The following is a 27,691-nucleotide window of genomic DNA, read 5'->3' as shown; positions in this document are numbered from 1 at the left end:
TCTTAACTGATGTAACTTTGTTCAGTTCTATCTTAATACACTGTAAGAATCTAAGTGCCACCTGCCTTTTATTTGGCCCCTTAGAGCTATTGTAAGGGGAGATAGTAAAGTATACTAGCCTTGTCATCTCTTTTACAAGGAAGGAAATACTTTCACCTTTCTAAGACCCAGCATTGTTTTTGTTAAAGGTAAGGAATTAAGCATTTTATATAATACCTACTCTGAATAAAAAAAAGCCAGCTTTTTTTTTTATAGTTAACTCACTTGAGCTTCATAATCCTGTGAAGCAGATGCTATTATCTCTATTTTAAAGTGGAGGAAACTGAAGCAAACAGCAGTTTACCCAAGCTGGATTTGAACTTGGTTCTACCTGACTCCAAGAACAGTGCTCTGTTCACTGCTTCTAAGCAGCTAACTAGATGGGATGTCTCATATTTGATTCCAAGGGCATCTATTTGGCCTTACTCAGAATTAATGGCATAGAGCTCTCCATAAACATCCCTTACAAATATTGACTCCCAAGAGCCCTTCCATGCAAGAGAGGGGTCTGCCTTCCAAAGCTCCTCATGAAACAAGGGTATCTTGACAGATTCATTGTGATCCTTTGTTAATGATAGCCACACAGGTCACTGCTGTCTAATAGCCCCCTAATATTCATGTGGGTTTTAGGCTTGGATGGGGCTGAAAAGACTCTGATGCAAGATATGATACAATTTTACTAGAACTCTCATAGGCTGGTGATCAATTTCCTTATGTTTCAGAAGCCATACCTAAAACTCCCTTTAAGAATGTTATTACTGGTATATGAATGCTATGGAACATTATTGCTCTATAAGAAACAACCAGCAGATGATTTCAGAGAGGTTTGGAGAGACTTACATGAAGTGATGCTAAGTGAAATGAGCAGAACCAGGATTTCATTGTACATGGCATTGGCAAGATTATACGATGATCAATTCCGATTGACATGGTTCTCATCAACAATAAGATGATTGATGCCAGTTCCAATAATGTGATGAGAATTATTTACATCTAGAGAGAGGACTGTGGGAACTGAGTGTAGGTCACAACATAGCATTTTCACTTTTGTTGTTTGAATTTTCTATCTCATTTTTTCCTTTTTAGTCAGATTCTTCTTGTGCAGCAAGATAATATAAATACATATGCCTCTGGGTAAGGCCAGATAGATGCCCTTAGAGTCAAATCTGAGACATCCCATCTTGTTAAATATATTTAAATGTATTTTTTACCATGTTTAACATACATTGGATTACTTGCCATCTAGGAGAGGGGATGGGGGGAGGGAAATTGGAATACAAGATTTTGCAAGGGTCAATGATGAAAAATTATCCTTGCATGTGTTTTGAAAATAAAAAACTTCGATAAAAAATGTTACCTTCTGCTCACCCAGAAAAGCAATGAATATATATGTCTTTCTCCTATTCTCACTACATATATTTGCCCAATATATTCCTGATCTTCTACTTGAATAGCTAGCCAATAAAGGCTGGATATAGAGCATGATGGAAAACTTAGATCCAATCAATCAAATCTCTTTTAGGAATTTCACATTCTTCCTTATATATATTATATTTCTACTACTAGTGAACTGGCTTCAAAGGAAGCTAATCTTTATGAGGACCTGTGTGTACAATTCCACACAAGAAGGAATAAAAAACTGTCCCCAACTTCTCCTTGCAGATTGACTTTGCAAAACTTAAGTTCTCTGTAAAATCCCCAATGCAATGGAACTATTTTGTGGAAAGGATTTTTGAATTATTTCCAACAGACCATATTCTCCACAATCATTGCTTCATGTTTTACTATGCTTCTTTGAATTTATATTAATCATTAAGAAGGTTTATTTTATTACATTTGTATATCATGATTTGTTTAGTCATTTCCCAGTCAATGCTGATCTTTGTTTCCATTTGCCTGTTTTTGCTACCACAAAAAGTGCTATGAATAGTTGGTCTTTATGGGATTTTTGTTCTTGCTTTGATCTTTGTGGGATTTATGTATGCTAGCAAAGAGATCTCTAAATATTTTTCTCCATATATTTCTATCTCAGATACCAATAATCTGGTCTTGGCACTGATAGACAAGGGCAGTCTGACTTGTAGCTAACTCACTTAGCTTACCACAGGTGTGAAAACTTTATTTCACTAATTTATTCGGGGCTGGAGTCGGCCCTCGGAGAGCTTAGCAGAGAGAACTGGAGTTGGGGGGGAAATTTATATATATATTTGCTGAGGCAATTATGGTTAAGTGACTTGCCCAGAGTCATATAGCTAATAAGTGTTAAATGTTTGAGGCCAGATTTGAACCCAGGTTCCACTAGTTGGTACAGTATCCACAATTCAAATGTGATCTCAAGACACTTAACACTTCCTAGCTGTGTGACCCTGGGCAAGTCACTTAACCCCAGCCTTGGCGGGGAGAGGGGGGGGGGATTTTTTGGGCCTAAATTGCTGACAGATCTCATCCTGTATTTATTTGATAAGCATTTCTCCATTTGGGTAGATGATAAAAAGAAAAATTAAAGTAAAAATATTTAAAAAGAAATTTTTTGAAATTAAATAATTCAATTTAAAAGAAGAAATCCCAAGAATAGAGTCCTATAGTAAACTTATAGGAAGCTTCCAAATTGTGCTTTTTCTCTCTTACCTCCCTTCCTCCCTCCCTCCGTCTCATGTCTTCCTGACTTCAGGCTAGGTACTCTATTCACTCTGCCATCTAGCTACCCTTAAGGTAGTTTCCTATCAAGAAAACACATCAGGAAGAGATAAATTCCATCTGAAATAACTACAATATTATAAAATACTTGGTAGTCTGTCAAGTCACACACAGAAAGTATAAGAACACAGTTAAAAATACTCTTCACACATTAATTGCTCATAGGCTAAGAGACAATAAAATAAAGTACAATGTAATTCTCTGAGAATTACTTTATAGGGCTAGAAAAAAAATAAATTTCATTTGGATAGTTTGCGTTTTCTTTTTAGGATAGTTTGTATTTTAATTTTGAAAACTATTCCTAGCCTTTGACCCCTGGTCCAGTGGAGAATGGGTCCTGATCTTAGATATTTGTGTTGATTCCATATAGTTATCAACTATTAAGACTTTTGTCAGAGATAATGAGAATATTTTCTTGGATTCTCTTTTCTTCTGGATGTAGAGATTTTATTGGTGCAAAAGCTTTTAAATTTTACATAATTTTTTCTTTTATGATCATTTATATCATGTCTCATTAACATTTTTCTCTAATCATGATTTTCAGATATGAGCTACTCAATTCTCACTTGTTTATGACTTTTTATAGATTGTTTCCCCATTTGAAAGTTACTGTCTTAAAAGATGGTTCTGCCTAAAGTGTCCCTACCACTTTTCTGTGATTATATAATCTTGCAATTTATATAGTCAACAAGCATTCATTAGATGCTTACTATGTGCTAAGCACACCTGAAAGACCCTAGAGATTTTTCTGGGCATTCCTCTCCTATGGCAAAAGAGTAAACACTAGTTTCATGATGACTTGATTTTTAATGTCTTTTGATGTGAAACATAGCCAAAAGTTTCTTCAAGTCCACATAACATCCATTATTTTTCTGTTTAAGAACTTTAAGTAGGATTATTAAACCATTTAGTAAGAATTACTTTACTGTTCCAGTTTGGTATGGAAGTTTAGAATCCCAGTCCAATTCCCAGTTTTTATGAGGTTCTGTGCTGTAGTTGGAATTCACAAAACAAAGTATGTGAATACTCATTTCTATGTTTCTTCAGGGCTTCTATAAGGAAGCTCTGAGATTGTACAGAAGTGTCAAACATGAGGTCCACAACTCTCTCAAATATGGTGGAACCAGATTAAAATGCATTTGAAAAATATTTAGTAAAGTAAAAATACAATAAAATAAAATATTGCTTGGATGTTTCAGTTATGTCCAATTCTTTGTGACCTCATTTGGAATTTTCTTGGAAGAGTTACAGATGAGGAATTGAGACAAACAGAGTTAAATGACTTGCCCAGGGTCTGAGGTTAGATTTGAACTCAGGAAGATGAATCTTCCTGATTCCAAGCTGTGCTCTATCTACTGTGAACCTGGCTGCCCTCAGTAAAACACACAATTTACAGATTGTCATGTGCCCAGCAGGGATCCTTATGGAGTAGTGGCTCCTGTTTAATGCCATTAGTTTAATGTTTAATTAGTTTAAGTTTAATTAGTTTAATTAATTAGTTTAATTAGTTAAAGTTTAATGCCATTAGAGCGAATGAATCCTGGGGTTAGGTGCTGTGTCTGACACATATAGACCATGTGGCCCCCAATGAAATTTTTTTTTTTTCCCCCTGAGGCTGGGGTTAAGTGACTTGCCCAGGGTCACACAGCTAGGAAGTGTTAAGTGTCTGAGACCAGATTTGAACTTGGGTTCTGAATTCAAGGCTGGTGCTCTATCCACTGAGCCACCTAGCTGCCCCCAAGCTGCATCTTATATTAAATGAAGTTTCTTCTATCTCTTCCTCCTGGGATTTTGCTAAAATTCAGAGAAGCTTAAAGTTTTTATAGATTTTATATCCTATGAATACTTTACTAATCTTATTAATCTATATTTTTTTGTACTTCAGCCTTGATTACTATATGTATCTATCCATGTATAGATCTCTATATACATACTTTTTGTGTTAGCATTTTTCTTTGATGTATTTGTATATAGCTGGGTGTACGCCCATGGGTACTTGTGAGCCAATCCTTTGTGTAAGCATCTGAATATCTTTTTTTTTTCTTTAGATTTTTTAAAATTAATTTTATAATTATAACATTTTTTGATAGTACATCTGCATAGGTAATTTTTTACAACATTATCCCTTGTACTTCCTTCTGTTCCAAATTTTTCCCCTCCTTCCCTCCATCCCCTCCCCTAGATGGCAGGCATTCCCATACATATTAAATATGTTTTAGTATATCCTAGGTACAATATATATGTGCAGAACTGAATTTTGTTGTTGTTGTTATTGTTGTTGCTGCAAAGGAAGAATTGGATTCGGAAGGTAAAAATAACCTGGGGAGAAAAACAAAAAATGCTAACAGTTTACACTCATTTCCCAGTGTTCCTTTTCTGGGTGTAGCTGATTCTGTCCATCATTGATCAATTGGAATTGGATTAGCTCTTCTCTATGTTGAAGATATCCACTTCCATCAGAATACATCCTCATACAGTATCATTGTTGAAGTGTATAATGATCTTCTAGTTCTGCTCGTTTCACTCAGCTTCAGTTGATGTCTCTCCAAGCATCTCTGTATTCATCCTGTTGGTCATTTCTTATAGAACAATAATATTCCATAACATTCATATACCATAATTTGCCCAACCATTCTCCAATTGATGGGCATCTGTTCATTTTCCAGTTTCTAGCCACTACAAAAAGGGCAGCCACAAACATTTTGGCACATACATGTCCCTTTCCCTTCTTTAGTATTTCCTTGGGATATAAGCCCAGTAGTAGCACTGCTGGATCAAAAGGTATGCACAGTGTGATAACTTTTTGGGCACAATTCCAGATTGCTCTCCAGAATGGTTAGATTCTTTCACAACTCCACTAATAATGCATCAGTGTCCCAGTTTCCCCACATTCCCTCAACATTCATCATTATTTGTTCCTGTCATCTTAGCCAATCTGACAGGTGTGTAGTGGTATCTCAGAGTTGTCTTAATTTGCATTTCTCTGATCAATAGTGATTTGGAACATTTTCATATGAGTGGAAATAGTTTCAATTTCGTCATCGAAAATTGTCTGTTCATATCCTTTGACCATTTATCAATTGGAGAATGGCTTGATTTCTTATAGAATCAATTCTCTGTATATTTTGGAAATGAAGTCTCTATCAGAACCTTTAACTGTAAAAATATTTTCCCAATTTGTTACTTCCCTTCTTGTTTGCATTAGTTTTGTTTGTACAAAAGCTTTTTAATTTGATGTAATCAAAATTTTCTATTTTGTGATCAATAATGATCTCTAGTTCTCCTTTGGTCACAAATTCCTTTTTCCTCCACAAGTCTGAGAGGTAAACTATCCTATGTTCCTCTAATTTATTTATGATCTCGTTCTTTATGCCTAAATCATGGACCCATTTTAATCTTATTTTAGTATGTGGTGTTAAGTGTGGGTCCATGCCTAGTTTCTGCCATACTAATTTCCAGTTTTCTCAGCAGTTTTTGTCAAATAATGACTTGTTATCCCAAAAGTTGGGATCTTTGGGTTTGCCAAACACTAGATTGCTATTTTTATTCACTATCTTGTCCTGTGAACCTAATCTATTCCACTGATCAACTAATCTATTTTTAGCCAATACCAAATGGTTTTGGTGACTGCTGCTTTATAATATAGTTCTAGATCAGGTACAGCTAGGCCACCTTTATTTGATTTTTTTTTCATTGCTTCCCTTGAAATTCTTGACCTTTTGTTCTTCCATATGAATTTTGTTATTTTTTCTAGGTCATTAAAATAGTTTCTTGGGAGTCTGATTGGTATAGCAGTAAATAAATAGATTATATTGTCATCTTGATTATATTCACTCGGCCTATCCAAGAGCACTTAATGTCTTTCCAATTATTTAAATCTGATTTTATTTTTGTGGCAAGTGCTTTGTAATTTTGCTCATATAATTCCCGACTTTCCTTTGATATATTCCCAAATATTTTATACTATCGACCTTTATTTTGAATGGAATTTCTCTTGCTGTTGGATTGTGTTGGTAATGTATAAAAATGCTGAGGATTTATGTGGATTTATTTTGTATCCTGCAACTTTACTAAAGTTCTGAATTATTTCTAATAACTTTTTAGCAGAGTCTTTGGGGTTCTCTAAGTATACTATCATGTCATCTGCAAAGAGTGATAGTTTGATTTCTTCATTACCTACTCTAATTCCTTGAATCTCTTTCTTGGCTCTTATTGCCGAGGCTAGTGTTTCTAGTACAATGTTGAATAGTAATGGTGATAGTGGGCCACCTTGTTTCACTCCTGATCTTACTGGGAAAGGTTCCAGTTTATCGCCATTACATATGATGTTTACTGACGGTTTTAAATATATACTCTTTATTATTTTAAGATATAGTCCATTTATTCCTATACTCTCAAATGTTTTTAGTAGGAATGGATGTTGGATTTTATCAAATGTTTTTTTCTGCATCTAGTGAGATGATCATATGGTTTTTGTTAATTTGGTTATTGATATAGTCGATTATGCTAATAGTTTTCCTAATATTGAACCAGCCCTTCATTCCTGGTATAAATCTCATTTGGCCATAGTGTATTATCCTGGGGATGATTTTCTGTAGTCTTTTTGCTAAAATTTTATTTAAGATTTTAGCATCAATATTCATTAGGGAAATTGGTCTATAATTTTCTCTCTCTGTTTTCAGCCTGCCTAGTTTAGGTATCAGTACCATGTCTGTGTCATAAAAGGAATTTGGCAGGACTCCTTCAATCCCTATTTTTTCAAATAGTTTATATAGCATTGGAGTTAGTTGTTCTTTAAATGTTTGGTAGAATTCACATGTTGAATATCTTTTTAAGAATATTTTATTTAATCCCATTTCTATTGTCTCTGGGTAGGTGTGTATTTAGCTTTATGAGAATTTTGAAAAGGCATGTGTTGATGTGTATAAATATGTGTTGCCTATGTAAACATTTCTTAAATTGACCTTTGCCTATTGCCAGTGGCCTTTTCTGGTTATGCTTTTTTTATATGTCATTAAAAATTTATGTTTGAGGGCATCACTTGGTAAATTTTCTACCCAACGAGGAATGAGGGAATCAACATACATTGGTTCAAAAACAATTTTTGAACTAATTCAGGGTTCAATAAGATTGTGCTAAAGATCAATGACAATGTTATGTATTATGGATGGAAAAAATGTATCAGAATACAGGTTTTAGATGTTTTAAAAATTATTTCTGATTCTAACATGCTATGCTTTTTTGTGATTATTAATCACTTTGAAGTAGGCACTTGCTCTTGTTCATTAGGGTCAGTGATTGGGAACTGACTATGGCTGTAATAGAGTTGTGTTTGTTTAAAAAAAAAAAAACATTAGCTGGATAAGAGTAAAGCTTCAGTCTTCTTCACAAATTTCCAGGCTCTGTAGTATTGATACCTAGTTTTTCCTACACAAAGATGATGGTACTGTGACACTGCCTTCAATAAGTTACATGTGCTTTGAGGAGCAATTTCTTCTTGTTAATGGGGAAGGGTTTGTGGTGATCCATCCACACTCTCTTATCCAGTCCCTTTGTCAATCAATCAATCAACAAGCATTTATTAAGCACCTACTATGTACAAGGCACTGTACTAGGTGCTAGGGATACAAATACAAAAGTGAGATAGTCCTTGCACACAAGGAGCTTACATTCTGCTGTGATCAATGATACAAAATTCTGAAGGCAGGGGTGCAGTGTGTAACATTATTTCAAGTTATCTAAGGATTAAACCTACAATCTTACTGTTGTTAATATCATGCTGCAACCAGTTGGATTAACCAGCCTAGATAGCATCACTTATAAGTATTTGAATTGGCTTAGTAATTCAGGGTTTATTACAATTTTAAAACAAATTTAGACCTTCTAATCATCATCTGACAGAGCCCTTATTTTAGTTTTATGGTATTCATTTGTCATTATTTAAAAAAATAAATGGTGACCCACCATCTCTCTTTCTTCCTTTGATTACTTTAGACAGGGCTGTGGATTTCTAATGGAATCCAGTAGATCTTTGGATAAGTTGATTATTGTGAATCAAGAATAATTCAGGCAAAGGTACATGTACAAAAATTATCACAAGTATGTGTAAAGTGTGCATGCAGCCCATACTCTTTAAGTATGCCAAGGACAGTTCTTCATAGATTTCCCCATTATTCTTATTCAGATTAATTCTATATTTTAGGACCTGGTATTTCTAAAATTCTAAACTCAGTTATATTGGTAAGATTTCTATTATGAGATTTGGATTTTAGTTTTGTCATTTTATTATTATGCTTATATGGCTTGTCTTCCAAACTAGATTATATGCTGCTAGGGGATAAGGAGCATGTCATTTTGGGGGTGACTCCCTTAGGCACAATACTGTGCACATAGTAGATGAACTTATAATAAGTATTTGTTAATGGATGTTGTCTCTGAGGAATCAGAGATATCTAAGTTCTAACAAAAATTGTTAAACTGAAAAAAGTACAGAGAAAACTGGGCCTCATTTATTGAGTGATAATATTGAGACTAGAACCTAGAGTTGCATGCACCAATTCCTTTTTGCTGGGCTCAACATCAATAATTTTTTAAAAGGGGAAGCATTTTGATTGAGTTTGGGCATAAATGATTATATTCATTTTTTCCCAACTTCTAAGAAGTTAAACATTCCAACAAAGAGAGATTTATCATGAAACCATGTTCCCAATAAAATTATTACAAACCTTCAGCTAATGTGGGTGGAAATAGAACTGGAAAGGAATTGTTAGTGAAAGTTCCATTCTGATTGTAACTCACTATGTAACTCACTAACTAGTCTGCAATGCTGGGTCTGGATCAGAAGTAGATTCCAAAACCCCTTTCACTGGCAGCATTTAGCCCAGACTTTTTGGACCTAACAATTTAAAAATCTTTAAAATGAATTAATATTTACAAATCTTCTGGTAAACCTTCTCTTCCACCAGTCTCTACTGATGGAAAAACATCACCTACCTGCCCCACTGTTTCCTGCTCCTATGATAATTGCTGTTAAAAAAAAAAAAAAAAAAAAAAGCCTTGTCTGAGTAAAAGAGTGGCCAGATTTCCCTTTCTCCTGCCAGAAGTTCCTTCCCATGCACACACATAATGTCTGGATTCTTTCCTTCATATTCTCTTACAGACTCAGAGTGCATAAAAGGAAGGTGAGGCTGGAAGAATACAAAGCCTTTTGCAGAATATAACTAAAGCTGTGAATTTTATTTGAACCTCAGTGTTTATATATAAAGGCTGATGTTGGGGAGAGAAGGTAAAAAGGAGCTATTAGTAACTGTCAGCTAGACTCTCCAGGAACTTTGATGGGGCTTAAGGAGCCATAAAAAGGGAAACATCTACTATAGGTAGCTTGACAAATGATTAGAGATCCAATGTATTTCTTGCATGTTAATGACATTATCTGAGAGTCCCATCCCCATCCTTAGCATGGGTCCATGTTTAATTTATGTACATGAATGAGCTACAAGATCAGTGTTGGTATGAGTTATTAACAGGTCAAGGTCTCTTATCACTAAGCAATTCCTATTTGGGAAGGAGAGAATTTCCCATGAGACTTTATAGTGGAATGTTAAGATTTACTTGAATATTTCCAGTTCTGGTCCCAGATATCATGGTACTCCCTACATTGGTTATCCCTATTATTCCACTGGTATGGTCTTTGGTATGACACTTCATATGGCTGATCATAAGCGTGACGATCTGTTTCTGACTCTGTTTCTATCTCTATTTCTGTTCCTATAGCATGTCGTGTCTGAATCTCAATCTCAGTCTCAGTCTCAGTTTCCGGCTCTAGATCAAACTCAAGTTCTGGCCCCAGATCCAGCTCGGCTTCGAAGTCTGTGTCCATCTCTGTCTCTAGCTCCACTCTTTCATTCAGGTCTTTCATATCCGGCTGAATATCTGCTTGATAGAGCGGTATGGGAATTTTCTCTTTCTTTGTTGATGATGAGCTTTCTCTACTCTGGTCAGAATGGCTCGACTTCCCCTTTAAGTTTTCAGGGTGAAATGTAAATAATTACTTGGATTATAGTTTTCAAATACATCCAACTTATTAGCTTAAGCAATATACTTTAAAAATACAATAATTTGTTTGTTTTGGATATTCCCTACAAAAATAAAACAGTGAGTTTCTTGCAAAGGACAATGTATTTTACCATAGTTAGCTCTTCACCCTTACTGCTATTTACAGACATCTGGTTGATTGATCTTCCCATATACAAGTCTCCCTTAGCTCCCTTTCCAGTTTAGATCTCATAAATGGCCACATGACCAATAATGCTTTTGCAATCTTTTAGAACCCATCTAACTCTTGTTTTTGTCAATTCCAAACTGTGGTAATCTTCACTTTCTATTTTTTCTGCTCTAGCTCTCAACTGATAAAATATTTCTAGGGGGAAAAAGCCACAAATAACTGTTAATTCCTGTTCTCTAATGACATTTGGGCTATCACTGTTTCTCGGGAATCCTTTATCCACCACTTGTTTACTTTACTGCATTCCCAGAGCCTGTCTCAAACTTTTTTATTCCTTTCAAGTTGCCAATCTTAAAACAGCTTCTTTATTTCTGGCATATAACTTTAATTTTTACTGGAAATTGAGTAGATTTCTATCAATTTGGGAAATGGCTGAATAAGTTATGGTATAGGAATGGAATGGAATGGAATGTATTTCTATAAGAAGTTATGAGCAGACTAATTTCAGAAAAGCTTGGAAAGACTTGCATGAAGTGATGATGAGTGAAGCCAGTAGAACCAAGAAAATATTGCAATCATACAAGTAGTAAGAAGTAGTGGTAGGATTCAAATGCAAGCCTTCCCCCCAATATTTACACTGCCTCTTTAGAAAAAAAACCAAAATTACTCAACTCTGATTTTGTTTCCCTCTTATCCAAAAAAAAAAAAAAAAAAACCAAACAATTTTAAAATTGGAAAAGGAAACTAAATATGCTTAACAGGGGAATAAAATCCTAAATAACGGGAGAATTTTGCAGACTGGCATAAAGGAACCTATAAGCTGTATTTATTGGTATCTTAGGTATCTTAGAGGAATTCAGTTGATAAATCCTAAACAGGATCTATTTATAGAGTCTGTCATGACTAGATATTTCTCTGGAAGGTAAACAAAGGGGTTTAAGTGAAGTTCTTTCAGAGAGGTCTTAGATTGTGAGTTTCTTGAGGGCAGGGCTTGTCCTGTGCCTTACTTTGTATACTTAGTGTCTAGCAAAATATTGGCACAGAGTGGGCACTTAATGTTTATTTACTCTGACTGAGATCTGGGGAACAGGTATGAAAAACAGTCAAGGAATCAGGAGATGCAAAGCAAGACTTAGAGATTTAGTGTCTGATAAGGAAGACCTGAGTTCAAATCTGGTCTCAAGACAGTAGCCATGTGACCCTGGGCAAGTCATTGGAGAAGGAAATGAGAAAAACACTCTTAATATCTTTGCCAAGAAAACCCCTGGACAATATGGTTGTGATATGGTTCATGGAGCCACAGAGTTAGACAACTGGATGAAAGAAGATCTATCTATCTATCTATCTATCTATCTATCTATCTATCTATCTATTTATCTATCTATCTATCTATCTATCTGACTTCCTTCCCTACCTACCTACCTACTTATCTTCAATTTTAACCTCTTTCCTGACCTCCAGTTTCACATTTTCAGGTGCCTTTTAAACATCTTGATTTGGATGTTCTATAGGGATCTCAAAGTTAACATGTTCAAAAAATAAAATTTGTTGTCAAGCCTCACTATTTCTACTTGCATAACCTCTCCTATATATCCCTTTGTCTCTTCTGCCTTGGTCCTCACCATTTCACCATAACTACTGTAACAATGACAATGATCTACTTATTGCAATTGCTTCCCTGACTCAAGTTTCTCCCCACTCCAGTTCATCCTCTACTCAGCTGTCCAATTAATCTTTCTAAAGTGAAGGTCTGTCTATGTCAACTTGCCTTTTCCCTATTTAATAATCTCCAGGGACTCCCTATGCTTTCAAACAAATTCCTCTGTTGGATTTTGAAGTCCTTAAACGCCTGGTCCCTTTCTACTTTTCCATTATTTCTTATACTTTCCTCCATTCTATGATCCAGACTCATAAGCTGATTTACTTAAAATATCTTGCACACAACACTACATCTCTTGATTTTGAATCTTTTTTATTGACTGTCTCCCAAATTTGGAATGCTCTTCCGAATCTCTACCTTTTGGCCTTTCCTGCTTTCTTTCAAGACTTGGCTCAAATCCCTCCATCTCATCTTCTCTATTATTGCTGATTTCCCTCTTGAGTTATCTTCCATTTATACTGAATAGATCTGATCTATACAAAGTTACTTACATGTTAGTTCCCCATAAGGAAATGAGTTCCTCAAGGATAGGGATCATAGGTCTGGTTTCTTATTTCTAGTCAATGTCTAGAACATTATAATCTTATTGACTAATTTTCCATAAATCAAGTATATTTACAATATATGCTATATAAATTCAAGGTAATTTTGGAAGGGAGGGAAATGTGGGAACATTAGCAATCAGGGAAGGCTTTATGAAGAAGGTGGTGCCTGAGTTGTATCATGAAAGAAATAAGATTCTAGGAGGTAGAGGTGATAGAATGAATGAATTTCAGGCATATTGGGAACAGTTAGTGTGAAAACAGAGAGAAAGGAGATGGAATTTTATGTGTGAGGAAACAGCAAGAAGGGCAATTTAGCTGAATTGTATGAAGTGGAGTGGGAAGGGGAGTTATATAGAATATAATGATGCTTGAAAGATAGGTTGGAACCAGATTATGAAGGACTCTAAAAGCCAGAAGAATTTATATTTGTTGTGGAGGCAATAGGGGGAGCTATTGGAATTTATTTGGCATAAGAATGAATTGCACTTCTGGAAAAATCACATTGGAAGCAGTGGAGAATGAATTAGTTTTTTATTTGTTTGTTTTATTTTTTGCAATGATTCAGGTGAGAAGTGATGAAGGCTGGAATTAATGTTGTATGAATGGGGAGAAGGATTTTGATGATATGGTGAAGAAAGAAATGACAAGATTTGGAAATTGAATGTATATGTAAAATGAATGTGAGAAATCAAAAATAATGCCCAACTTTTTAATCTGAGAGTCTAGAAAGATAGACCTTTGACAAAAATACAAAGTTTGAAAGAGGGATGAATTTGAAGGGAAAGATTAAGAGTTCTTTTTTGGACTTGAGTTCTAAATAGATATGGTACATCTAATTTGAAATGCTCAACAGGCTTACTAATTCAATTTTGGAACTATAGAGAGCACACCTACATATATAGTTTATGCTATATATCCAAAGGCAAGATACATAGATATAGAAGTTACAAAGAGATGATAATTAAACCAAGAGAGCTGATGAAATCACCACAATTTGAGAGTACTGAATTTGAGAGTACTAAAGTTGCAGAATAAGACATTTTTTGAATGTGGCAAAGTGAATATTTGTTATGAGGATTTTCTTTTTTTCAGAGAGATTAATAAATGCCTGCAATAGATAACATTTAAAATTTTAAACTGAAGCTATTTTCCAAGACCTTTTTTACCTCCTATTAACGCTTTATACTCTCTCACTTGGTGACTTCTCCCTTGTACTTAAACGGAATAGCTGGCCTACTAGTGGCTCCTGGCCACAGAATAGGCTTCATTGTTATCTTCTTCTACTACCTGATAAGCTTATTTTGTTAACATCTAGTAGAACTTGACCCTGACTAGTTTCATGGACTCGTAAGACTGCATCATTACTACCATGGATACTTCAGTGACTTTGATAGGTGAGGCTATGAACTGAGGACCTAGTAAGTAGGGTACCAAAACCAGGTCTCAGGATAGATTCTCTAGTTAATAAGAATAGCTAGAGAAAGGGCCAGTTCCTCTCATCAGATTTTATATTTGGTTACTTCTGGGTCACAGGATGAACAAAATAGAGGACTACATATTTTCTTTAATTCTCATGACCTTTCAAATTTTGCCAAAATAAAAATTATATACATGAGGTAAACCAATTTCAGCTGTCTCCAGGTTGATACATATATCCTTAATAACAAGGTTAACAGATTGATGAATTAATTTCAAAGAAGGCTAATTTCTAATCACTGAAATTCTCACTTATTACCTCCTCCTCCGCTAACCTAAAGACCCTCTGCTGGCACTGGGTGCAGCTGGTGCTGATTTGCAACACTATTGTTCATATGAAGTTCTGGGTTGCAATTCTAGGGTAGAAAAAACTTCTTGTGATTAGCCACAATGGAGCAAAGACCTTAGTTCCAATTTCAGGGGGAGAGCAGTCATAGTGATTTCTTACAACCAAGGGAGCAGGGGAATCGATTACATTTCTAGGGAGCAGAGGAGAATCTGTGATTGTTCACAAGGTAGAATAATCTGGGGAAAGGTAATATAGTCACTTAAAAAAAAAAACAAAACATTCCAAGCCATTTGTTATCTCAATAGATGTGGAAAAAGACAAAGAACAAGATTAACTAAAAACCTTTTGAAGTATCAGTATATAGAGACCTTTTTTTAATATCTTGGTAATACCCAAGACACTTTCCCAATATGGTAGAAGAGAACTGATGATTACTTTAGTTATGAAAATGCTAACAATAGCAATATGATTAAAAAAGAAATTAAAGATGTAAAGAGATACAAAGAAGAGTTAAACTTATCTCTCTAGACTACAGCCTATAAAATAAATCTACCAAAAAAACTAACAATTCTCTATGATAATAAACATAATTTAAGAGGCAATAATAGAAAAGAGAATCCCATTCCAAATAATCACCAAATCCATAAAATATATGTAGAGGTTCAATTGCAAAGGACTTCCTAAAGAAATTTTTAAAAAGCAAAACCTTAAATAGCTGGAGTTCAGTACTAATGATTGGGTCATTCTAATATCATAATAATGACAGTACTACCAAAATTAATTTACAGTTTTAATACTATGTCAATCAAACTACTAAAGGAATACTTTACAGACAACCAAATTACAAAATTCTCTTAGAAAAATAAAAGATCTAGAATATAATAGAATGGAATAGCACTTCTAGACTTCAAACTATATTATAAAGCATCAATCATCAAAACTATTTGATATTGGTTTAAAAAACAGAGAAGTGTAACAAACTAGATCAGGGACAATAAAAAACAAAAGAACTCAATAACTCAGTATTTAATAAACCAGGACAAAAATAAATTTCTTATTAAAAGTTACTATTTCATAAAAATTACTAGGAAAACTGGAAAGCATTCTTGGTATATCAGATAGACCATATTATATTATATTCCATAATACATTCATAACAGATAGCATTAAAAAGGTACTTAGATGAGTAGGTCCAAGAGAACATTGTACAAAGCAACAGCAAGATTATGAGATGATCAACTGTGATACTTAGTTCTTTTCAAAAATGAGGTGATTCATGCCAATTCCAATAGACTTGTGATGGAGAGAGCCATCTGCATCCCGAGAGAGGACTGTGGGGACTGAATATGGATCATAGCAAAGTATTTTCACCTTTTTTGTTGTTTTTTTTTTTTTCTTTCTCATTTCCCCCCCCCCATTTTTTTTAATCTCATGGGAATATTGATCTGATTTTTCTTGTGCAGCATGACAAATGTGGAAATATGTTGAAAAGAATTGTACATGTTTAACTTATATTGAATTCCTTGCTGTGAGTGGGAAGGGAGGGAGAAAAATTTGGAACACAAGGTTCTGTATGGGTGAATATTGAAAACTATCTTTGCAAGTATTTTTAAAAGCTATTAAGAAAAAAGATACTTAGAAGATTATTTATCTTTCACAAGTATGTGCAGGATATATAAATAGACACATACACATATATATGTGTTTTCCAAATAAGAAATAATGGCAATTACAAAAGACAAAACAGCTAACTTTGTTTATATAAAAACAGAACAACTGCAAAAAAACCCAACAAGATTAATGTACCTACAATGAGAAGAAAAATGGATGAATGGGAAAAAAATCTTTGTATCAAATTTCTCAGATAGGTAGGGTTTGTTATCTAAGATATATAAATAACTAATCTATATGTAATATGACTTTTATATAATATACATTATATATATACATATATATATATATATATATATATAAATTATTACAATACCTACTCATATATAAAACCAAAAGTCATTTCCAATAGATATGTTGTTACAGGATGTGAACAGTTTTCAAAAGGGTTACATACTATTTGCAACCATATGAAAAAATGCCCCAAATTATTAATTACACACAGCAAATTGAGTCATTTCCAATAGATATGTTGTTACAGGATGTGAACAGTTTTCAAAAGGATTACACACTATTTGCAACCATATGAAAAAATGCCCCAAATTATTAATTACACACAGCAAATTGGCAAAGATGACATAAGATGGGAATAGTTACTACCAGAGGGATTATATGAAGATAGCCACAGTAGTGAGTTTTTAGTGGAATTGTAAATCAGTATGACCATGATGGAAAGTAATTTAGAATTATGCAAATAAGGTGATTACAATGTTTATACCTTTTGAGGGAGAGATTCCACTAGCCTTTCACTCCAGGGAGTCACTGATAAGAAGAAAATCTCCACAATGCACCAAATACTTATAAATGTACTTTTTGTGGTAGCAAAGAATTAGAAACAGTAGATGCCCATACATAGAGAATGGCCAAACAAATTATGGTATATAAACAAAATAAAATATTATTGGGCTATAAGAAATGACAAATGTGTTGAATACAGAAAAACATGGAAAAGAAACATGATCTGATTCAGAGTGAAATAAGCAGACCCAAGAAAATAATATACAAAATAATTACAACAATGTAAATGGAAAAATTAACTACAAAACAATAAAAAATGTTGTGGACTTCTGGGCCACATGCATAATAAGATGGAGGACTATACATTTCCTGTAATCTCAATGACCTCCCATATTTCTTTTCTTTTCTTTTCTTTTCTTTTTTTTTTTTTTTTTGAGGCTGGGGTTAAGTTACTTGCCCAGGGTCACACGGCTAGGAAGTGTTAAGTGTCTGAGACCAGATTTGAAATCGGGTCCTCCTGAGTTCAAGGCTGGTGCTCTATCCACTGTGCCACTTAGCTGCCCCCCATATTTCTTCAAAATAGAAATTATGGACCAAAGACAAAGCAAATTCAATTATCTTCATGATCTAGAATAGCTGGAATCCAAAAGAAGATAAACAAATATCTCATGAACTGAGGGAAACACACTTCCTTCCCAATTGATTGCCATACTCTTGGCAATAAGGCTGACCTAGCTAACAAAAGTATTGTTTTACACAGGAAATTTAAAAAACTGACTTTGTTCTACTGGCAACTGGAAAAATATTTACTGATACAGACTAAAGTATAGTCAGCTTTGGCCACTAAAAAAGAGAATGGAATGTTCCCCCAGGAGATGAAGGGAAGTAGGAGCAAGAAATAATCAATATTTATACCAACATGCTGTCTGAGTTCAAGAAAATCACTACAATTTCTTGAACTATCTCATTGCTTTGAGGTAGAACCAAGTTTCCATTTGCTGAGTCCAGTAGGGACCTGTTTGGACTCTGTGATATATCATATAGAAAACTGATATCAAATGTGTTTCCATCTGACTTTGATGTTCAAAACCCAGAGACTTGCAAGAAAATACAACCTCCAACCTCTGGCCCCCTCTTCCCTCTTTCTAGTACTGTAGAGAGCTGCTCAAGGCTACAGAAGATTAATTAGGCAACAAAGACAGACTTCTATGCTGCAAAAGACCTCTATGGAGAGTGGAGTAAGAGAAAAAGGGGCAGAACACTTTGCTAAACCTGAACTCAATCAACTTATTCCTCAAGCCTTGGAGACTCAAGCAATAGAAATCAATCCCATGGCACCAGTGTTCAATGAACTGGCACGGCAGAGTAAGCAGGATATGTTACCATGGTGATGGTAATGGGGCATTACACTAAGCAAAAGCATAGCATTTATCTGGGTATAATTCTATCCCTCCAAAAGTCACTTGGGGCAGATATATAGGCTGATGAACCATGAATTGCTCAGTATGGAAGGAGGCTAAGATACTTTGAGATTAAAGTCTCTGAGGAACCACCATCAAAAGTGAGCAATAATGGTGGAAGGAAGATTGAAACTACCAAAGGTCTAAGGATGAAGAAAACTCAAAGACCTTGAACATAACTGTAAAGGGCTAGAACTGAGCAATGCACTTGGATAATGGAGCACATGAGACTAATTGCCAATTGGATGGTTCCCTATTAACTTGTTTGAAGGTTGACCCTCCCCAGCTGTTCTGTGCTGACTTGATTGGTGGGACAAAGAGGGGGAAGTGACTTGTGTGGGAGGAGTAGGAGGAGGAGAAACTTGGGTCGTGGAACTCACGCTTGCTCGAACTCGTGACCTGGCGTTTGAGAGGACGGTAAACATCTAGAATAAAGACGTTTAGAGATCCTGGCTCTGGTGATTTCTGGGAAGATAGAGTTCCAGCACATAACCAGAGAAATTAACAGGGAAAATATTAACAGAAGAAAGAAATATGGCCTTCAGACCTAGCAAACATCTATAAATATATACTGAAAAAAAAAAGGGAATGTATCTGTGGAATTTAAGAAGAACATGGAACTACAGCATGCTGTTACTGTATGATTTAAAAGAGAAATGAGAATGAGAGTAAAATTTATGATCAGCACCCAAACAATAAGCTGGGAAAAAAGCAAACAACAGAAAAAATTCTGACCACAGAAAGTTACTGTGGTGACAAGGAAGAAAAAGAGGTACAAAAACTCACTGAAGAAAATAATTCCTTAAAAATTAGAATTGAGCAAATGGAAGTTATTAGCTTTTTCAGACTGCCATAATAAAGTGAATATTGCAATAAAATGAGTCATATAAATTTTGTTTTGCCAGTTCATATAAAGTCATTTGTATTATATATAGTCTATTAAATATGGAATAGCATTGTATCTAAAAAATGTATATATCCTAATTTAAAAACATTGTATAGCTATAAAATGCTAACTTTCTGAGCTTTCAGCTAGTGATAATCTTTTGCTGGTAGAGGGCCTTGTCTCTATGTTAATGACTACTGGCTGATGGTGGGGTGGCTACTGAAGGTTGGGGTGGCCCTGGAAAAATGAAATTAAAGATGTTCTCCAAGTTTCAACTCTTTCTTTCATTTGAACATTTAAAAGTCACTGTGGGAGCCTAATTAGCCTAATTTCAATGCAGTTGAGGGAATAGAGAGGCCTAAGAAAGGAGAAGAAAGAAAGCTTGCTAATGAAGCACTTAGAATGCATACAAATTTATTCATTAAGTTGGCTATCTTTTATGGTCGTGGTTTGTAGCACTCCAAAACAATGACAATAGTAGCATTAAAAATCAGCCACAGATCACTATAATAGATATAATAATAATGAAAACATTTGAAATATTCTGAGAATTACTAAAATGTAACACAGAGACACGATGTGACCACATGAAATTAGAAAATTAGTTCTGAAAGATGTCTGATGTAAAGTCACCATAACCTTCAATATGTAAAAGAGTAATATCTATGACATGCAATAAAGTAAAAAAGCAATGAAATAAGGTATGTTTATATGTAATCATATGGAGATGCCTATTTATGTCTATATAGGCATATAGATATATAGACATTTACACATGTAACAACACTATTAAATATTCCCTAGTAGAACAAACCATTTTGAAAACTATTTACAACCACATGAAAGAATGCTCAAAATTATTAATAATAAGAGAAATGAAGATCAAAACAACCCTGGAGTTTCACCTTACTTATATCTTGCAAATTAGCAAAAATGATGAAAATAGCAAGTCAATATTCAAATGCTTGTGGAATGTTACACACACTAATACATTGTTGACAGAGCTGTGAAAAAGCATAACCATTTTGGAAAGCCATTTGGAATTATATAAAGTGACTTAAGATGATTGTACTATTGAACCAGACAATTTATTACTAGGTTTATATTCCAAGGAAGTTATCAGTAAGAAGAAAGTCCTCTTATACACCAAAATATTTATAGTATTTTTTTTTTTGTGATAGCTAAGAATTGGAAATAAAGTAAATGTCCAATGTTCTGGGAATGTTTAAACAAATTATGGTATGTTTGTTTAATGTAATTTTATTGTGCTGTGAGAAATTATATATATGATAAATACAGAGAAGCATGGAAAAATCTATATAGATTGATGCATGGATTGATGAACTAAACAGATCCAAGAGAACAGCATACACAATAACTACAGCAACATAAATTCAAAGAATAACCATACTCACACAAATCAAAAGTGAATGTATCAAAATTATAAACATCAATCATGCCTCAAATGAAGGGATATGAGAAGACATTCCCAAACCACTTCTTCATGGATGTAGGAAGATTACAGGTGTTACATATTGTTAGGATTCTTACAAGGTACTAAATCAGAGGAATTGATAGAGACAATAGTTATCTAATTTAGCATGGTTCAGTGTGATTGATCTGATCCTGTTATGGGCCAGAACTTGAAACAAGGTCCTAAGTGGAATTGAGGAGACAATGGTTAAATCTAATTTAGCACTGATTTAATCCTACAACAAATAATGGTTTCCCAGTGATATAATGATTGGTGTATACTCAGTTGGGGCATATAAGGAGAAGCTCTCAGGGCCAGAAAGGACAGGTACACTAGAAGCTTTCCGAGCCTCAGCCAGGATTCAGTCAGGGAGTTTCAGAAGCCAGAGAAGGCAGGCGGCAGTTTAAGCTCTTGGAACCAAGAAGATAGGCCTCTAAGAAAGCTAACCAGGCCCTAGTTAAGGAGACAAAACTTGGAAAGAGACAATAAAGGATTTGGACTTTAACTTCTGGTTGCATTTAGGGTGATTACTGAATTGAAACAAAGGCTGCCTCCAGAGACCCCAAGGAAACCCCAACAAGAAAACATTACATTTTAGAGAAGAATATTACAACATATTGATTGCACAAGTTTTTGGACTTTTTCAATGTATTGATCAGTGCTGATTTTTTTTTTTTTTACCTCCTTAAAAATATTATTTGTATATTGGGAATAAATATGAAAATATAAAAAATAGAAGATATTAATGACAAAGTGAATTTACAAATATTTGCAAAATTACAAAGAACAAGCATGCCCTAAGAAGAAAAATGAGAAGGCACCTCCAATCTATTCATTTCCCTAAGTGAAAGGTCCACAGATGAGGAACCTTATGTATTTTCTTAGATCTATATATGTATTCATTGGTTTTGCTGGTTTTTTCCTCTTCATTATTTGTGAGGCAGCTAGATGGCACAGTAGATAGAGCACAGGCCCTGAAGTCAGGAGAACCCAAGTACAAATCCTTCTTCAGAAACTTAATACTTACTCACTGTGTAATCTTGGGCAAGTCACTTAATCCTAATTGCCTCACCAATTTTTTTTTTTTTTTACCTTAGTGCTAATTAATTTAATTTAATTTAATTTTTTTGTTTATTTTATTTTTTAAATAAAACTTTTTATTTTCAAAACACATGCACGGATAATTTGACATCATTCACCCTTGCATAGTTTTGTGTTTCAGATTTTCTCCTCCTTCCCCTACCCCCTCTCCTGGAAGGCAAGCAATTCAATATATGTTAAACATGTTAAAATATATGTTAAATCCAACATGTATAAACATATTTATACAATTATCTTGCTGCACAAGAGAAATCAGATCAAAAAAAGAAAGTAAATGAGAAAGAAAACAAAATGCAATGGAACAACAAAAAGAGTGAAAATGTTATGTTGTGATCCACATTCAATTCTTACAATCCTTTCTCTAGGTGCAGATGGCTCTCTTCATCACAAGATCTTTGAAACTGGCCTTAATCATCTCAGTATTGGAAAGAGTCACATTCATCAGAATTGATCACCATATAATATTGATGATGTCATATGCAATGATCTCCTGGCTTTGCTCATTTCACTCAGCATCAACATGTAATTCTCTCCAGGCCTTTCTGAAATCATCCTGTTGGTTATTTCTTACAGAACAATAATATTCCATAACATTCATATACCACAATTTATTGAGCCATTCTCCAATTGATGGACATCCACTCATTCTCCAGTTTCTTGCCACTACAAAGAGAGCTGCCACAAACATTCTTGCATATATACAGGTCCCTTTCCTTCCTTTAAGATCTCTTTGGGATATAAGCCCAGTAGAAACATTGTTGGGTCAAAGGGTATGCACAGTTTGATAACTTTTTGAGCATAATTCCAGATTGCTCTCCAGAATGGCTGGATCAGTTCACAACTCCACCCACAATGTATTAGTGTCACAGTTTTCCCACATCCCCTTCAACATTCATCCTTGTCTTTTTCTGTCATCTTAGCCAGTCTGAGAGAGGTGTGTACTCACCAAAATTAAAATAAAAAATATTATTTGTTACCAACTGCTTTCTGGGAGGGATATGCAAAGGATACCAGAAGTATCTATAAAAATTTATTTTAAAAAAGAATATTTATATTTATCTGCCTTGGTAAATCCATCAACAAACTCATCCATTAAAAGCTGCTTTTTTTCTTTTTCCCCCCAAGTCAAACATTTGTTTTGTTGTGTGGAAATCATGTATAGTAGAAAGAGCCCTATCCTTGGCGTCAGAGAATCTGGTTTCACATCTGACTTCTTGATGCTTACTAGCTATATGAAGGCCTCAATTTTTTCATTTATAAAATGAGGCAGTTGGACTAGATGAGATCTCTTCTAGATATCAAAGGAAAACCTTGCCTCAGTTTATGAATTTGTTGGTAGTTAGTCCCAGATTGGATTGGTTACTTACAGAACATACTGTTCTGAATTCTAAGGCAGTTCTCAAAGAAAGCTTTCTACAGAATTCACCATTCAGAGAGCAGGAAATGAGCCTAAGACATTTTTGTATTTAGTCACTGAAGTATTTGTCAGGTAGAGATTCTGTTTGTGCTTGACCAAAAGTCTTATGATTGTCCAGAAAGAGCTAGTCTGAGGTTAGAAAACATATTCCTGGCACTGGAACATTTTAAAATCAGTTACTTTCTTTCTGAATCTGTAGCAATTAGTTTCTATTAGGATATGCTGCAGCCAAGAGTGGAATTTTGTATTTCTCAGCTATTTTATCTATGTTTTCTTAATAAGAATCCTTATGCCTTATACTTGGGACTTTTTTCTTTTTTGTTTCTTTTTTTTTTTTTTTGACCCAAACTGAGAATTCATGGGATAGGGAATTCCTGATAAGGACCAATGAAGATCAATCTTAAGAGAGCTGCTGGGAGACAGTAGAAAGTTAAGTAACTTACTCCAATTCAACTAATTATTATAAGTCAGGTCCTTCTTATTCTAAGACCAGATTTCTATTGATTGGACCCTGAGGGTTTTTTTGTGGATATTATGAACCAACATGAACAAAGCCACAGCTTCACTTTTAGCAGGGTACCTTGGAAGGTGTTGCCTGTAGTTCTTTTCTTGAGTCTGAGTCATATATATGAATAGGGGGACAATAGAGTGGAGAATCATCCTATAAGGGAGATATAAAGAGCAGGAATTAAAATCTGAAATAAGAAATTAACACTGAGGGGAGAGGATTTGGGGAAGATAGTGGAGTAGGTCAGAAAATTCCAAGCTCTCCAGATTTCTCCCACAAACAAAACAAACCTGCCCGAAAAGAATTAATAGAAGAATGCAAAAAAGAGGCAATTGTGGTTAAGTAGGTCACAGCTAATAAGTGTTAAGTATCTGAGGTCATATTTTAACTTAGATCTTCTTGACTCCAGGGTTGGTGTTCTATCCACAGTGCCATCTAGCTGTTATCTCAAAAGAAAAAGAAAAAAAAAAGATTTAAAAAATCAAATGAAAGAGATTGAGGAAAAACTAAAACTAAAATAAAATAAAAAACTGATGAATCAGAATCCAGGACCTACTCAAAACTGCTTATTTAGCTAAGGAATGTGGAGCAATAAAACCTAAAAGATATTCTGACTCCTTATCTCTCTTTTACAATTTCCAATCTTGTAAGCCTACCAACTGAAGCCCCAAATTTTCAATATAAGTGTAGAGAGAACTACAGGGATCATGTGACTTCCTGAAATTTAGGCCCAAGGTCTGATACACTACAGACTACTACAACTTTTTGAGAAATCTTTACCTGATCCCATTCACCTTCATTCTTTGGGATGCTGAAGGATAGGAGATGGGTCATGAGATCTGGGGCAAGGTATTTTCCTTCTTAAAGACTTATCCTTAGGATGTCATCTCAGATACTGGGAATTATTTGGTAAAAGGGAACTCAAAGGAAAAATACCTCATCTTCCTTTGCAAAATTGTTTGGTTCCAGAAAAATACCAGGGACCAGAAAAAACAGTCTGAGAAAGGCTCTCTAAATTATAATACCATCTTGCAATTAAATTCATTTTGCAGAAGGGAAAGAAACTGGGGAGAGGTCTAGCTCTCTCTCAGGATACTTCCTTTTGTGATTCTTGTGAATTGCTTGTAGCTAGCCCTTTTTTTCTAGCCTATTGAGAGAAAGAAACCTGAAGACTTTGGATGACTTTGTCTTATAGATGAAAACCCAGATCTCAAAGTGCCCCTCTCACTGTGAATCTCCTAGTCAGATAGGTGATTTTCCCCTTGAGAGCTTCCTTAGGCCATTGAGACAATTTCAGAAGGAGGGAGCTCAAGTAAGTGTCTGACTTTCTGTTTTCTAGAGCCCCTAAGTTGGGATGATTAAAATATTGAATCCTGCTTTCTAGAGCCCCCCAGTTGGGGTAACAAAATATACCATTTCTTTCTAGAACCCCACACCAGAGTGATTAAAATATCCTGCTTTCTAGAGCCCCCAAGTTGGGGTGACAAAACCTACCATTGCTTTCTAGAGCCTCCACACCAGGGTGATTAAAATATCTTCCTAATGGAGAAGTGATAAGGCTGGACTCCCGAGGATGGTAGAAAAATGGAGTCCATTTATTTCAAGGACTTTCTCCTTTTTACAATGTAAAAAAAACAACAATGAGCCCATAGGACCACATAAACAACTTGCTATTGTATGTAATTTGCCACCTGGTATCACTCTTCCACCTGGTATCCCTCTGCTTTAATCACAACACAGATTGTCACTGCCCCCTGACTTCTCAGGAAGGCCCAGAGCCCTTAGGGGGGATGGGGAGAGAACCAGACTTTGTTAGCAGGTTCCTTCTGGGCTGAAGGGTCTTATACCTCACCCAGAATTTCCCTACTGACTATGACCCTCTACACAGTACGTCTTGAAGGATCAGAATAAGCCTATCAATTAAATATTTTTAATTGCATTTGTTTTGTCATTTTGTCTGTCTATGCCTTTGAATTTGGAGAATGTCATGTTTGTGCTGTGAATAAGATTCTGTTACCTTTAAGATTTTAAATGCAGCCAGAATTCAGGCCACCTCTAATGGTCTTGTAATGAAGAGAGCTAACATCCCTAACTCCCACTTTAAAAGGGAAAAAAGTCTAAACGTGTATTCCTGTAGATCCAGCATTGGCCAAGTTAGATTTAGAGAAATAAAATTAGATAATTAAAATTTCAGAACTACTAAAAACATTTTAGCATATTCTGGAGGTTTTGAAATTAATTGTTAAGAGTTAGGCACTTAGTCTAAGATACTACTCTGTAGAATTTATTTTAAGAAAAAAGGATTGAATCTTATAAAAAGGTTTTGAAACCAAGTAGAAGAAAGTAGGAGAAATATTAGATCAGAACAAGAAAGAAAAATGTAAAGGAAACAGTATGGATAAGGGATTTAAGAGATTAGGAACTACTAGAAGGAGAAAAAACAGTTTCACCAAAACCTCCAGCAGCAAGATGGCAAAGAGTATTCAAGACACTGCCTGAACTCTCCACAATTTCCCTCAGAATCAATACTAGATCAAGTCTCTGAATGGATTTTGGAGTGACAGAATTCACAAACGTTCAGTATAATAATTTTCCAGCTTAAGATATCTTGGAAAGACTTTAGGAAAGGTCTGTCTCAATTAGGCAGTGGGAAACACAGCCCAGCAGAAGTGCAGGTTGGGGAGGTCTGATGCTGGGGGTCTGCCGGGGAATCTAGAGGGAGAGTGTTAGTCAAAATAAGGGCAGCATTGGTTACTCTGTCCTGATTCAGAAAGCCAGATCAGCAAATCGGCTGTGAGATCTCTAACATAACTAGGGAAAGTAAATTGTGAGCCCTGATCCCTAGCATAACAGGCAGGACTTGACCAAGTCACTCAGTATAGTGGGAAAGCCTTCAGCACTAGCCCTAGTGCAGTTGGTGGCAAACTCCTGTCATCCTGAAGAGGAAATTCAGGGCAATCTCCCCTGTACCCTAAGAATAAACCTCAACCTTTAAAATTGGGTTTAAAAAAAAAGGAAGCAAAAAAAAAAAAAAAAAAAAAAAAAGCTCTGACCAAAGGGAGCTACTATGGAAACAGGGAAAATCAGAACATAAACCCAGAAGAGGACAACAAAGGCAAAATACTTGCAGATGAACCCTCAATGAGGGACATGAAATGGCCTCCAGTTCAAAAGGCTTTCTTGGAAGAGTTTAAAAAGGATCTTAAAAAAGAAATAGAAGAAAAATGGGGAAGAAAAATGAGAGCAAATCAGGAAAGTTATGAAAGTTTGGAAATCTTGGAAAAGAAACACAGAAATTGACTGAAGAAAATAACTCATTAAATATAAATTTGATGAAATGGAGAAAAAAGCCACACCAAAGAAAAGAACACCTTAAAAATAGAATTGAGGGGATAGCTAGGTGGCACAAGGGATAGAGCACCAGCCTTGAATTCAGGAGGACCTGAGTTCAAATCTCAGACATTTAACACTTCCTAGCTGTGTGACCCTGAGCAAGTCACTTAACC

The 27,691-nt window shown here is 35.0% G+C and overlaps 1 protein-coding gene across 9 annotated transcripts in view; it reads right to left on the bottom strand.

Annotated features, from left to right (window-relative positions):
• Nucleotides 1–9,941: 9,941 nt before the first annotated feature.
• SLC26A8 (solute carrier family 26 member 8) overlaps nucleotides 9,942–27,691 on the bottom strand; it is a 159,441-nt gene continuing 141,691 nt past the window's right edge. For 5 of the 9 annotated variants that reach the window (XM_074311139.1, XM_074311137.1, XM_074311138.1 and 2 more), the window contains 2 exons: nucleotides 24,258–24,338; nucleotides 9,942–10,753 (listed from right to left, as the gene is read on the bottom strand). In XM_074311139.1, coding sequence (XP_074167240.1) covers nucleotides 10,337–10,753; nucleotides 24,258–24,338 — 498 coding nt within the window. In that variant the 3' untranslated portion in view covers nucleotides 9,942–10,336. The remainder of the gene's footprint in view (nucleotides 10,754–24,257; nucleotides 24,339–27,691) is intronic. The other 4 variants (XM_074311145.1, XM_074311141.1, XM_074311140.1 and 1 more) reach the window with 1 other exon arrangement.

This window comes from Sminthopsis crassicaudata, chromosome 4 (genome assembly GCF_048593235.1).
Source record: "Sminthopsis crassicaudata isolate SCR6 chromosome 4, ASM4859323v1, whole genome shotgun sequence".
Classification (NCBI taxonomy): Eukaryota; Metazoa; Chordata; class Mammalia; order Dasyuromorphia; family Dasyuridae; genus Sminthopsis; species Sminthopsis crassicaudata.
This window is presented reverse-complemented; position numbering and strand designations above follow the sequence as displayed.